Source organism: Fundulus heteroclitus, chromosome 13 (assembly GCF_011125445.2).
Source record: "Fundulus heteroclitus isolate FHET01 chromosome 13, MU-UCD_Fhet_4.1, whole genome shotgun sequence".
Taxonomy (NCBI): domain Eukaryota; kingdom Metazoa; phylum Chordata; class Actinopteri; order Cyprinodontiformes; family Fundulidae; genus Fundulus; species Fundulus heteroclitus.
Window position 1 is genome coordinate 23,272,919 of NC_046373.1, and position 14,400 is coordinate 23,287,318.

At 44.3% G+C, this 14,400-nt stretch overlaps 1 protein-coding gene across 2 annotated transcripts; it reads right to left on the minus strand.

Moving 5' to 3' along the window:
* Nucleotides 1-3,966: 3,966 nt before the first annotated feature.
* Nucleotides 3,967-13,760, minus strand: anp32e (acidic (leucine-rich) nuclear phosphoprotein 32 family, member E). Of its 2 annotated transcripts, none has more exons than XM_012879307.3 (7): nucleotides 13,582-13,760; nucleotides 10,117-10,266; nucleotides 8,548-8,670; nucleotides 8,293-8,455; nucleotides 8,126-8,217; nucleotides 7,578-7,617; nucleotides 3,967-4,423 (listed from the first exon to the last, which is right to left on the minus strand). In XM_012879307.3, exons 1-7 carry the CDS (start codon nucleotides 13,633-13,635, stop codon nucleotides 4,338-4,340), a joined length of 708 nt encoding a protein of 235 aa, XP_012734761.2. In that variant the 5' UTR covers nucleotides 13,636-13,760; the 3' UTR covers nucleotides 3,967-4,337. The 2 variants fall into 2 exon arrangements, with proteins under 2 accessions (XP_012734761.2, XP_012734760.2); XM_012879306.3 differs by having other exon boundaries at nucleotides 8,090-8,217.
* Between the last annotated feature and the right edge of the window lie 640 nt (nucleotides 13,761-14,400).

The window sequence follows — 14,400 nt, forward strand, 5'->3', positions numbered from 1 at the left end:
CCCCTGGGAGCATCTTAACCACAGCCGCAGTCCCAGGGGTAAGCAGAGATGGGTCACTACTAGTCTATGGAGTGGCACACCAGAGCCACAAGTTGGGGAAGATTTTCAGGAATTATATTTAGCTTTGCTGCCATGGCAGAATTTTATGTTTAGGTCTGAAAAAAACATTTTGGGTTAAAGTTTAGATTTTTTTTTTTTTAAACAACCTAATGGGTAAATATAATGTTGTATAAGCACCCCCTTTATCAAATATCAGCTGGTTTGATGTTTTAGAACACATTTATTTGGCCAAAGCTAAATTTTATTGTTTCTGTGAATTTATAATTCTGCAACTCTCCTGATTTTAGAGCGAGATTCTGTCACCTGAGGGCAAAGACTAGGCGTACGAGAGTAACCACAAAATGAGCAAGGACGAAGAAATAAAAACAAACCTATTTAAAGTCATCAAAACTTTCCTTCTTCCCTTTTAAACGTTTGCATAAGGAAGACGCCTGGGGCTCCAGCAGGAGACGGATGGATTGACTGGGGTCTCGGCTGCAGTGGTGCCGGTGCTGCCTCAGTCTGTCAACAAGAGGCCAAAGCGGAGTCACCAATCACCATTTACCGGCTCTGTCCAGCGTCAGACACTAAAGAACGACCAGAAGAACCAGATCCTGGATTCAAGAGGTAGAAATGAGCTTCCTCTCTGAGGTGGTCAGGCTCAGCCTTAAAGAGAGGCTGAGGAGCATTCAGGAGAAGCTCAGACCAGAGGTCTGACCCAGATGCCTCCTGCAGGTCTTCTTGGCACCCTCCGCCAGGAGAAACCCAGAGGAGGATATGTGCTTCCCTTTCTGGTTTTGAGGTTCCTTCAGAATGAGCTGGAGCATCGTTGGAGAGGGATCTGTGGGTTTCTCTCCTGGACCTGTTACCTCAGATCTTTGTCTCAGATCAGCAGAAGACAATGAATGGATGGATAAGTCATATTCAGCAGTTTTATTCAAAACGCCTTTCACGTGTAATGATCTAGAAAAAAAAAAAAGGTTTCCTAAACAGGAGATGAAGAAGGCCATCTGAATGCTTCTTTGCATTTGGTGAAATTCGAAGCAATCTGGATCTAAGCCAGAAAATATGTAACAAAATCGCATTAAAACTAGGGCTGCACAATTAATTGCATTTGCAATATAATCGCAATTTAGAAAAGCAGTTTCCAAATCACAGAGGTCAGCAATTTTTGGCTATGTAACAATTAGTCAATGAGACTTGTCCTTTAAGTTTCAGTAAAATGTTTAAAGTGGGTTTTCCTCCACGTGGAAGGGAAGACAGTTGCAGCAGTGAGATAATCAAAATCTTACTTGTTTTAGAGTTTATATAATCATACTGTTTTACCCGAAACTTTCAGGAATCTCATCATAGCATCAAGTACCGGTCAAACAGTTTAATACACAGACTTGTTTGTTGGTTGCACTTTAAGTTCAACAAGGATTGATGTCCAAATCAATTAAAATCTGTTCTCTTGAATAATATTCTGATTAATAGAAACATTAAAAGTTCTTGTTTTAAATAGTCCTTGTTTACAAACAAAATCTTTATCTAGAGGTTATTTTTGTTGCTTAATGCAGAGAAAAGTCAAAATCAAATCACAATTTTGGTTGAAATATATCGTAGGCAGAACGCAATCATTTCTGCTCAGAGTTGAGACGCAGCGGCTCTTTTAGCACCTAGTCTGCACAGCGATGAAACAGATTGATTTGCGGTTTGTATATGTTTAAAAAAACATGATGAATTAAACTGAAGAAAAAAAAATCGTATTAAATTAAAATTGCTATATTAAAATAAAAAAAAACGCAATTAGATTATTCTCCAAAATTGTTCAGCCCTAATTAAAACCATGTTGTTGTACCCGAACAGGTCTAACAGAGTGGACTTTGCTTTGCCTCCGCTGCGTCTCGTCATCTCCTCTCTGCTGCAGCCGCACTCAGAAATCAGCCCCATTACAAAAGAGGTTAAAACAGTAACGTGCAGAAGAGAAGGCAAACAAATCCCACGTGGTAAACTCAAGTCATAATAAATAGATTTTAATGAACACTGTTAATGCTGATCTGTCAGAGATCATAAAAATAACAGAATGACAGTCAGACGGAAAGTCAGACAGCAGGTTGAACTCATGTTGCTTTAAAACGACAGCTCTGACAAACAAAGATGTCTCCCTTTGTTAAAACCAGGCATCCTCCACATCTCTCACGCTGAGCTCTCGGTGTTTGTCTGGCCCGTTTCCAAAGGACAAAACTTTGTGTTTACTGCAGGTTAAAATACAAAACCTGCAGGAAACAGCAAGGAGGAGGGAGGAAAAGAAGGATGGACGGAGGAAAGAGAGAGACAAGAGAGCAGAGAGAAAGAAGGAAAGGAGGGAGGAAGGATGCACAAAAGGAAATAAGGATGTAAAGGATGCATAAAAGGAGGGAAAAAGAACAGATGGAAGAAAGGAAGGAAAGAAGGAATGATGCGACCAAACAAGGAGATAAAAAAAGTGGATTGAAGATAGGAGGGAAGAGAAAAAAGAAAGGAAAGACAACAAAAGTTGTAAAGGAAGTAAAGGAAATAAGGAAGAAAGAGGGTCAGAAAGGACAGAAGGAAGGAAACAAGAGAGGATTGAAGGACAAGAAAGGAAGGAAACAGAAGGACAAAACAAGGATGAGGATGAAGGACAAAAGGAAAGAGCGTTTAAAACACAAACTAGGGAATAAAGTCTGGAAACACCCTTCATCGTTATTTTATCCATCCTATTCAGACCTGGAATAAACTTAGAAAACACTCCATGATTTCCAGACTGTGCACGAACCTTGTAAATATGCAGCTCCGCGCTCCGCCTCCTGATTACAACAAAGAGAGCCCGAGGAGGAGCGGAAAGGAATCGCCGCTGTTTCAATCTGAGATAGGTGAGGACCAGAAGGGGGCGGAGCCTGAGCTGTGACGACTTGGTGATACGACAGGTTTGATGTTCTTTTTTTTTCTTTTTTTTTTAAACAAAACAACAAAAACGAGCCGCTCGTTTTCAAAATATTAACAGCTGCTGATTCATGAACACATAAAACCAAAAAAAAGGAAGAAAGAAGAAGAAGAAAAAAAAAACCAACAACACTTTAACAAAACAATAAAACACACAAATCAAAGTAAATCCACAAATCTAAAAATGTCCTTCCACTCTCTTTTGCTATCACAAAAAAAAAAAAAAACAACGTACAAGTCAAACACACAAGGAAACGACAGGATCTGCTTCTGTGGACCTGAGGAGAGGAGGCCTACCTACCGCTACCTGGAAAGGGGAGGATGGGGCTCCATCTACGCGGTTCTAAACTGAAAACAAAGACGGATGGCTTCCCTGAAGGGCTCTGAGGTTCTGATGCGAGGGGAATAGTGGGAACACAACGCTACCAGCTGCAGTAGCAATCAGCTCTTGGGTTCATTTTTAAAGTATTTGTTTGTAGCTGGGGAACTTCTGCAGGATCGCCCTGAAACAGGAAAACCCCCGAAGGTCTAAACACGATCTAGAGGCGGGGACATAAAAACGCGCAGCGACAGCAGAAGAGCAATTTCTGGTTTTCCAATCAGCCGGACACATGAAGAAGTCAGTGGATTTGGAATGAAGTGATCAATGAACCCCAGCGGAAAGCAGTGACGGGCGGAGATCCGTTCAGTCCCGGGCTGCGGTCAGACTCCACCGACGGGATTTTGAGATTACGCAGCAGGAATACGCGAGGGTTCCTGCAGCAGACTGACTGGATGCAAGCTGGATGCAGGCTGGATGCAGGCTGGATGCAGGCTGCAAAGACAAGAGGGTCTTGGTTTGGTGTCAGAGTGTCGTACAGCTTTAATTAAACTACGTGGATAAAAGCCTCCGTTGACACTGCCGGGACTGAACGGCTCTCCGGTCTGCACTGTGCTTCCAATAGGTTTTTCCCTGAAGATCTAAGAGAAGCATGTTTTTGATTTTTTTTTTTTTCTGTGCTTGAAGTCGCGACGAGGAGGCAGAACTTCAGCGGTCCAGCGACGCCTTCGGGTGGAGAGCCAGGATTTTTGGGCTGTGTGGGGTTTTGAACCCTGAAGCAGGTTTTTTTAAAGGGAAACGAGTCTTCAGCTGGAACCAACAGGTAAAGTTCACATCAAATCTCTTTCCCTGTAAATATAATTTTATCTAAAAAACAAAAAAAAAAAAAAAAACAAGTGACTCTCTAACAAACTGAAACCAACTATCTCGGGACGCAGCGCCGCGGCGGCTGCTGCTGCTGGGTGGAGGTCGGGTCCGGAGGAGGACTGAGATGGGGCAGGACGACACACGGACGACGGCGCCAGGCGGACCACTAGTTGTCTTCATCTTCGTCATCTTCCTCCCCTTCGTCGTCTACGTCTCTCTTCCTCTTCTCTCCCTTAGCGCCCTCCTTTTCCTCTGCGGAGACGGGGGGGAACGTGTGAGAAATACTGACACCATTCAGATTTACTCACATTTTGTCACGTTACAAACGCAAACCTCAGGTTTTTTTTTTTTTTTATTGGGATAGACCAATGATGAAGTGGAAGGAAAATGGGGAATCCTTTCAAAAATGTTACAAATAAACATCTAAAAAGTCTGCCGTCTATTTATGTTCAGCCCCCCTTTACTCTGAGACTCCAAAATAAAATGCATTAGAAGTAAGCAGATTAGTAAACAGAGGTTCACAGCTGGATTGGTTATTCTCAGAACCAATCCAGCTGTTCGGTGATGTCTCTCTAATTAAACATTAATAAACATTAATAAACCGTTTCAAGCAGGTTTAGGTCATGTATGTTGTTTCCAGGCTGTTAACGTCTCACAAATCCCTGTTAAGTCGGGCGTACACTGTACGAGTTTTTGCCCTTTTTGGGCCGATTCCTCAGTCGTGCGAAATTTTTTTGGATCGGGCCGAGTTTCATCTTGATCGTGCGTCATGCGTCGTGTCGTATATATTGGGGGTAACGAGGGGCGATTAGCCTCTCACGATCACCTCCCATCAGGAATCGTACGGTCGGATGAAAATCAAACATGTTTGAAATGATCGTGAGCGCCTCCTGCTGTTGGTGCAGAGCTATGAGCGTCTATGAGCCGATTTCCTCCAACCTCGCACACTGCGCATGTGCAAACAAGGGAATTCTTCTTCTTTTTCTTCTCAGACAAAAACATAGGAGTGGAGAGAAGCATGACGGCGGTACGGGTGACATGCAGTCAAACTACAGGAGCAACACGTAGAATTGCCAAGGCACCGCGTTTCGTTCTAGTGAGCCTCATATTTAACAGTTTCTTCTTCTACTGTTTACGTTTGGCTGCTGCATAGACAAGAACGACAAGCGCCATCTCTCTACGGGGCTGAGTCCGACGTGTGGTTTTTGGACGTACAGTGTGAGCAGTCAGATCGCATCAGAGCGTACGGTAAGAACAGATATGGTGAGCAGGGAACTTTTAATCCCTGCAGTGTCGCCATACAGTTTGAGCTGTATCTGCGTACAACGACTGAAAATATCGTACAGTGTACGCCAGGCTTAAGGCGCCACTGCACACCTAAAGACTCAAGTGTAGCTGCTTGCTCTGCATGTTGTGTGACGGCAGAAGTAGCCAAGCGGCCTCAACTCTGCCTGCGTCCTCACTAAGACCAAGAAAGTAGAGCACATAACCCCAGTTCTAAAGTCCTTCCACTCGCTCCCTGTATCTCAGAGAATAGACTTTAAAATACTTCTGTTAGTCTATAAATCCCTAAATGGATTAGCACCTAAATACATCACAGACTTGTTATCAGTGTATCAACCATCCAGACCACTCAGGTCTTCTGGCTCCAGCCTGCTCTGCATACCTAGAACCAGAACTAAACATGGAGAAGCAGCATTTAGTTCCTATGCTCCGCTTATCTGGAACAAACTTCCAGAAAATTGTAAAAGTGCGGAAAGCCTGAGTTCCTTTAAATCAAGATTAAAAACACATTTGTTTAGGATTGCCTTCAACTGTTAACTGAATCACCACTTTTTTGTTCTATCTACATTTTATTCCTACTTGCTTTTATTCCGTTTTAATTTGCTATATTTTAATCATGTAAAGCACTTTGCATTGTCTTTGTACTGAATTGTGCTATAGAAATAAATTTGCCTTGCCTGAACTCTGCCCCCGTCTAAAAGAACACCCCAAGAAGATGAATGGCTAACGGCTCGGAGGAAGAAGGTTGCCCAACAAGCGACAGGAGGAAATACATGTAGGGCATCAGCAGGAGCACCTCCTATTGCTAGTTTCTAAATTCCAGGTAAAGATTATGGGGTCTTAAAATGAACGAGTGCCGGATATGCCCCCGATTTCAGCGTTTTGTGAGTCGCACGCAACAAGAGCTTTAAAGTGACCTGGTTGAGCTGTAAAATCGGAGCGACAGCCACCGGTTTATCGGTGTATGGATCGCACTAAGGACTGCATTTATTTATTTCATTTAGAAAGAATTCAATTACTGTTTTAAACAGATGTTTCTTCTGTTCCCTGTTATAGATATAGTTTAAAAAGATAAACAGCTGTTCAATGGATATCGTCCCCCTGCCCCCTTTTTTTTTATATTCCAACATAAATGGCAGAAAATCATCACTGCACGTTCGTCTACATAAATCCTGCCCACAGGGAGACATTGTTATCTAAATGATCTTCTGACTCCTGACTCTGTGCAATAACCTGTGTAATAATCCAGTTAAATAAGTGACTTCAGCTGTTATAGCTATCTCACTACCTCACTGTTGTTCTTTACCTGGTACCACTTTAATGTGCAACGTCAAATCCATATGTAAATAAGTCACCTTAAATGTACATAAGTCATCTTAAATCTCTGCTTTATTTCCTTTTTTTCCTTTTTATTTTTTTCGATCCACTGTATATATTTGGATGCACTGTATATACCTTATGCACCTCATCCTCCTTTTGGCACCTTCTTTTGATTATTGAGCCGATGTGACACGTGAATTTCTCCTCTGTGAGATCAATAAAGTCTATCTTATCTTATCTTATCTTATCCTCTCACCTTCAGCTGTCCCTCCCGCGCTCTCCGTTCCTCCAACACTGACTTTTCACACGTTCCTCGGACTTGATCGCCCACCGTGGGGGTCCGGGCCTTTTCCTGCGCCGCCCCACGGCTGTGGAACAATCTCTACACACCCTGACCCATTTCATAACAGGCCTTAAAACCTTCCTTTTCACCCAGTGTGTTTAACGCTCTCCCTTTAGTGCTTTGCTCTTGCTTTTAGTTCTCTTGCATTTAATTGCCTCCGAAACTGTTACTTCTGCAGTTTATTCGCATTTTAATGTCCTTGTTCTTATTATATTAATTGTTTTCCTATCGACTATAGCGCTTTGAGATTTGTTGCAACTATAAAGTGGCTTAAAAAATGAAATATATGATTATTATCAATCAAGCTTGAGGTCTATCAACAGGAACTGAAAGTCCTTTTCCTTCCACTTCAGATTCACCACTCTGTGTTGATCTGTTCCTATCGCACACATCTGTAACTGTAACACGACAACAAGTGGAGAAGGCTAAGGGGTCGTAGCAGTAGTGCAACTTCCTCACCTTCCTCTTCTGCATAGTCATCCTCATCCTCGTAATCTTCCTAAAATGAAGGACAGACACAAGAAGAGACGGAGAGAGAGGTTTAAAAGCACATTTAAAAACACAGCGTAATTTAAAACCTTTAGATGCTTCTATTCGGGCGGCACTAATGAGGCTCTCCGTCTACTCGTCAGGACAACGGGGCGACCGGGCCGGCATCCATCAGACCAACTCTGACGGGCTGTGATGCAACAAGCATGAGGGGGGGCTTCAAAAACGACCCCCCCCCCCCTGCTTTAATGAAAAGCCCTTAAGGGAAGTGAGCCAAACGTGCCGTCAGAGGTGGCCCAGTTGGTGCCGGACCCGGTCCACAACGACACTACGCCTGAGGTGAGTCGGTCCGACCAGCCAGAGAACGGACCGAAGCATCGGCCGATCGTTCTCTGCCTGATCCAGCACTGTTGCATGATGGGATGGGAGGGAGCGGGTGGGGAGTGCTACGAATCCTGAAACGTCTACGGTGAGTTGCCCACCTGATTGGCCTGGTTCACCTGAAAGCTCAGCCCCACCTCTCTTCCCTCTGAGCCATCCTCATCCTCCTCTTCGTCGTCCTCCTCCCCGTAATCTCCGGTCGGCCCCGCCCGGTCCTCGCCGTCCTCGTCTGCAAACGGAGACCGACTGGTAAAAAGCCGTTATCGCGCGTCGAGTCATTTCTGGCCCGTAGACTCGGGCTCACCTTCGTCGTCAGCCTCGGAGTCCGGCGCCTCGTTGTCCTCCTGGTCGAAGCCGTCCAGGTAGGTCACCTGAGGTAGCAGCTCAAACACGCTCTCCCTGTAGTCCTCCAGAGATGTGATCTCACAGTTGAACAGGTCCAGGCTCTGCAGGCTCTTAAGGTTTTGCTGCGGCGTGTAAAAAACGTTTACAGTGAGTATCTACGGAGAATAAACCTTAAATAAGCCTTAAACAAAGCGAACAACACGGAGCAACCGACCAGCGCCTCCAACGTGCTCAGCTCTTTGATCTTGTTCCCACTCAGGTTGAGGTAGGTCAGGTTGGGACATTTCTGTGCGAGGGTCTCCAGAGACCCCGATAAGTTGTTGTCGCTCAGCTCCAACTGAGGGAAACGAGAGAGACTTTTGAGTTTATAAAAAAAAAAAAAGAAGTGGTGTAACCTCAGCTTTACTCAGACCTTTCTTTTTTTAAGCAAACATTAAAAGAAACGGAGCTTTACAAAGATGAAAATGACCAAAGCAAAGAACAGTTTGGGCGTTTACGGTAGCTAAAATTATTTAACAGTGCATGAACTCATTTAACGTGTAAATTAAAGTAAAAAAAAAAATCAGCCCAGCTTAAACCAGACTACTAGTAAAGCTGATTGTAAGACGATCAGGACTTGCCTGGCTAGTGTTTCATTGTTGCTTTAATCGTGATTTCAAATCATTTTGAACTCTGGATCTTTAGGCAGGCCCCTGAAATTAGGTTGCTGACTCGTTTTATCTTGGGTTTCCTAGCATTAGAGGCTCTGGGTAAAAAAATAAAAATTAAAAACTATGCCTGGGCTAATGAAGCACATACAGAAAGAGCAGAAATGGTCCGAGTCCAGAACCTTGTGGGACACCATACTAAACAAAACCTTTTGAAAATGGCCAACATCGCCCAGATACACTGATCTAAACCAACCCAATGCAAGACTCGTGATTTTAAATGTATTTTAAAAGCTCCCCGTCTTCACCCTAAGCCTCAAAATTAATCTTTGTTCAAATGTGCATCGTGAATATGCAGTTGAATGGCAATAAAGTCTAAGTCTAATAAGATGTGGAGATTTATGGATTAAAGGCAGCACTGAAACCTAACAGGGAGGTTAGGAGACAGAAGGACCAAACAATGGTAGAAAACAATGAGTATGAAAACAGGATCAATAGTTGGAATTAAAAGAAAACGATGAAAGGCTTTTTCTCTGACCTATCCAGAATTGACTCCTGGATAGGTGTGGAAACGTTTTCAGAAAAACTGAGCAAAAGTCCGGTCGCCTCTGATTTAAGCCTGCCTGCTGTTGCCATGACCCAGATAACTGACAATTTACACAGGCTTTGCTAAACTTTAACTTTCTTACCAGGATCAGAGATAAAAACAAAACAAAAACTACTGACACTCTGGTGTCGAGCACAAGGCTCGTAGCTTTAACCTGAAAGTTCATTGATGATTTATTTCTCTTAAACCCATCAGCAGCAACCTGCTCTGGCTTTCAGGGTTTCAGATGAGAACAAGGATGACACCTAGCGGATAAACAGGGGAACTACACCAACTATTCATTACACCAGACAGAAACCCAAAACCTTTTTCTCATTCATGCCCAAACCAATCCAGCATGAATCAAGTTAAAATACCAATATAATAAAAAAAATGTTCCCACCCGCTCCTATTAGAAATCTTTAAGCTGTTAATTTAATTCTTATAAGGTGTTTTTTTTTTTTGCATATTGATGGTTATTGACTTAGATTCCCTTATTGAAGTACCAAAAAAACAAAGTAATATTGAAGTCAACACAACACGTGATTACCTTACGTAGCTTGGGCAGCGACGGCAGCTTCGCCAGTGAGCTCAGACCCACGTTAACCACGCTGAGAAACTCGAGCTCCGTAAATTCGTCCGTCAGACCCTCGACCTCTCCGTCAGCAGACCGGCTGTTGTCCACCACCAACTCCACGATCTGAAACAGCGAGGATGGATCCATCAGTTGGCGACGAGAAGAGAAATTACTGGATGCTTTCTTTCTGTTCGCTAAACACATCGAAAACTGAAATCTCCCTTTTTTTTTTATGACTGCAAATGGATCGATAAACAGAATCTCTTCGTACGATTTATTCGGATCGAGTGGCGATGAAAAATAGCGGCTAAAAAAAAAAAAGTGATCTCTGTGAAAGCTACAGGGCTGTAAAGACTCTGACCAATCAGAGTTTGATCAGATGATTGGCCCCGCCCTCACACCCCTCTGTCCATCAAGTTGCGGGAGTATCACCTCATCTATTGGTTGTCCCACATGCCAATCATTATGACGCGCTCACATGTCGGCCATGTTCGTGTACGTTCCTTGTTACGTTTCCGCTTGCTGGCTGCGCATTAGTGTTTATGTGTGTGGTTAGTTTCAGCGCTAGCCGCTCACTGTAGCTCCGATGCTCTCGCTGTATACTTTGAACATGGCTGAGAGTGGCAAGAAGCGAACCGCGTACAAGGAGAAGAGGAAGGCCTCAGTTAAACGAAATTAGCCAAAACAAAAATGTAGAACAGATTCCTGGACCAATGTGTGCTTCTGTGCTTTTTTTGTTTCTCTTGTCTTTTCTAACCGTTCACACTGAGCCTGGTTCTGGTTCTGCTGGAGGTTTTTCCTCGCTGTTAAAGGGGAGTTTTTCTTTCCACTGTCGCTTCATGCTTGCTCAGTATGAGGGATTGCTGCAAAGCCATGGACAATGCAGACGAGCTCAATGCTCTTTCAGGAGTAAATGCTGCTTGTCAAGACTTGATGCAATCTGCTGGGTTTCCTTAGAGAGAAAATTTCTTTGACCAATCTATGTAATCTGTTTGAATTTGACGTTGGAAAGTCCCTTGAGATGACATGTATCATGAATTGGTGCTATATAAATAAAAAGGAATTGAAAAAGGTTGATTTTAGCCAATCATGGTGTCAAATTAAAACTTAAGCAGCAGCTGCTACGAGAAACGCTTCTTTTTGTTCTACTATCAAAGAAGAAATCGTGGATTCTTACAAAGCAGACGTGACAGCAGCAGCTACGCGTGCGTCCTCCTGCGCTGCTGTGTTTGTTTCGTTCGACTGTGGGCTCAACCACTAATGCTTTCATTAAAGCAGTATGTCCCGCCTTAAACCAACACGCCGCAACGCGATTGGCCCGAACTGTTTTTGGTTCGGTCACAAACCGGTTGAAGCTGGAGGGGTAACAAGATGGATTCTGGTGTGTCTGTTGAACGCACAAATACGGGCAGAATTCAGCTTGGAGGCAAGGTTAGCTTTGAAACTTCTGGGCCAGTCGATGTTAGTCGTAGTGGAGGGAGGTGATCTGTTACGGCGCCCCCTACTGTGCATAGCCAAAAAAGAAGAACACTTTCTGCATTTCGCTACCAGACATCCACGATAAAGAACATATCTCTGCAACCAGACTGTCAGGAGCGCGCTACTCAAAAGATTATACTGTGCCAAAGTATAAACGAATAATAAATGTTGCGCCCAATGATTATATGTTTCACTGTCCATGTTGCAACTAGAAGTTGTTTCATCTTTAGGATTTTAAATGACCTCTTAAAGGGTTAAACAAGAGTTTTTTTAATGCTGTGTTCATGAATTGTTGCTGTGCTTTTCTTAATGTGAGTGTGGCAATAAACATCTTAGCTATGCATGATGTATAGCTATGTATTTGGTTTCCACCTATTCAATATAACAAAAATAGTCAAAAAAAAAAAAAAAGAATGGACTAAAGAGATAAATGAGTCAAAACTGTTTAATGTTGAGTAGATTGTGTATTGGTGAGATTACTGGTGGGGGGTGGGTTACTCTGACTGGTAGATGCTTTTATTTCCCAGAGTCCTTTGGTCTTCCAAGCTTATATAACGTAAGAGCCTGAGCAAAGCATCGGCCTGCAGCTCCATCATCATCTGCTGCGCGGTGAGCGTGCAGGGTTTAACCCACTGTAATCTGCATGCAGGGCGCTGCAGGAGGAGGAGGAGGAGGAGGAGGTGGTGGTGGTGGAGGAGGTTTCTCTGCATTAACCATCTGCCGACTTCCCCCAATTTATAAAACATGACCGCAGCGTTTCATCTGCTCACGTAAATTAACTGGGAGTATTATTTAACCTGAGCTGCAGGTTACATAACACACACACACATACACACACACACGCGCGCGCGCATTGACAGCTTCAAAGACCTGGTTTATAACAGGCGACACAACCGGATACACCAATTTCTTGCGCTCACGGCTTTCACGTAGCTCGTCGAGAACCCACCACAGTAATCTCATTCCGCGTACTTTTAAAAGCTCGTGAGTAACGCCATCTTGTTCCGTTACGTCCTCCTCGTGCCGTCGCCGAACGAACGCGCCCCCCTCCCCTCCCTTCCTCCCCCGTTACCTGCTAAAACCGCGTTACCGCGACGGGGCCGCGGCGTTAACGCTGCCTCGTTTTAACCGGTTTCTGTAGGTCACGGGAGTCGGTCGACATTTACGCGGTCGTCGAGCATTCCGCTCGACACGAAAGCTAATCCGCTTTCCCGTAGCGGCAGGTCGGTAACGCGTTACCGCTCCGCTGCGCAGCCTGTGACCGACCTTTGCGCGCCACCGAGCTGGGTCGAACCGAAACCAACGCGGAAGAAAATAGAAAAAAAAGAGAGACGAAAACACGATGATTTGACTATAAATTTAAAAGGTCATGTCGTGGCGTGAGCGGACCTGTTGAAAGAAAGTCGGCTGTGATACAATGTCGTCGAAGTTTAAAGCGGCGGCGACTTAAAAATGTCCGCTCATAAAGGACGGCGAGTCTGTAACGGACATCAGAGGAGTTGTTGTTTACACCCCTACTGTAATGTAAAAAAAAAAAAAAAAAGAAAAAGAAAAAAACAACAAAAAGGCTGAACACAAATACAATTACTGCCTAAAAGAGGATTCGCCCAGAGCAGCAGATAAGACGGAAAAGTTAAAGCCGAACAAGTTGAAGGAATTAGCAGCGTCTATCGACCGTTGAGCCGGAGTGAGAGACGGAATTTTATCGGAGAGCAGGGGGGCGGTGCGACCGAGCAACCCGTAGGATGCTCCACATAAAACCCCCAAAACAACTGTAACGAGCTGGGCTCGAACTCGCACTGTCAGCGCGTCGATGGATACAGTTTTTGCAGGCAACGAGTCCGTCCGAACTCCATAACGGGAGTAAGTGATTGCTGAAAGGCGAGCAGCAGGGTCCGGGCTCCGGACGCGCATCGCGGACAACAATTACCATCTTATTACAGTTCCGACTCGCCTTACCTCTGCTGGGCTCCGGTTCCGGAGCTCTAAAGTAATCCTCTTCTTCATATCCATGTTTGAATGTGACTGTGTGGTTGTTTCGGAACGGAGCGCCGAGCAGTTGAGAAAAGTCTCGAGGATCAGAGCGGTTGCTGCCCTTCTCTGTTGGCCGCAAGTTGCCTACTGATCCTCCATGATAACTTGCGCCCTGCCCCCTCCACTACAGCCCCGCCCACCGAACGAACGGGGGTTGGCCGGCCCTGTTTTCCTCGCCTGTGATTGGACGGGAGCCTTGTCAATCACGATCAGAGGCATAATAATCCTCTGTCTGGATGGCTTAAAAGGCGTAGGAGTTGTAGTATTGGATGCAGGTGACATTTTTAAATTTGACATAGAAAGGTGGATCTATTTAGAAAATATTATCAGATTCGTTGAATTGTTGGTGACCTTAACAATTACGCCAGAGTGAATGTATCTTAAGTGTTCCCCCCTCTAATATACTGCAAGTTTTTAAGTTAATCGGGATTCTTTAAGACCTCCTTAAAGTAGTCCATTACTTCCCGTTTCCCTGTAGTGTAAATGTGACATGACACAGAGGCCCATATTCACAAACCTCTAGGCTACATGAGGACCTATTTTTATCTTGCCACCACTCGCAGTGGTGATGGCTTTAAGGGACGTAAACAAAGGCTCACCGGTAAAGAACTGCTGCAAAGAGGGATTTCTCAGGATCAGTCTCCATTAGACACCGTTTACATGGTAAATGGTTGGAGTTGATGCCAGGAGAGAAAGGCTTACTCCGTCCTACCATCACAAATGTAAACACGTGGTTTTTGATAA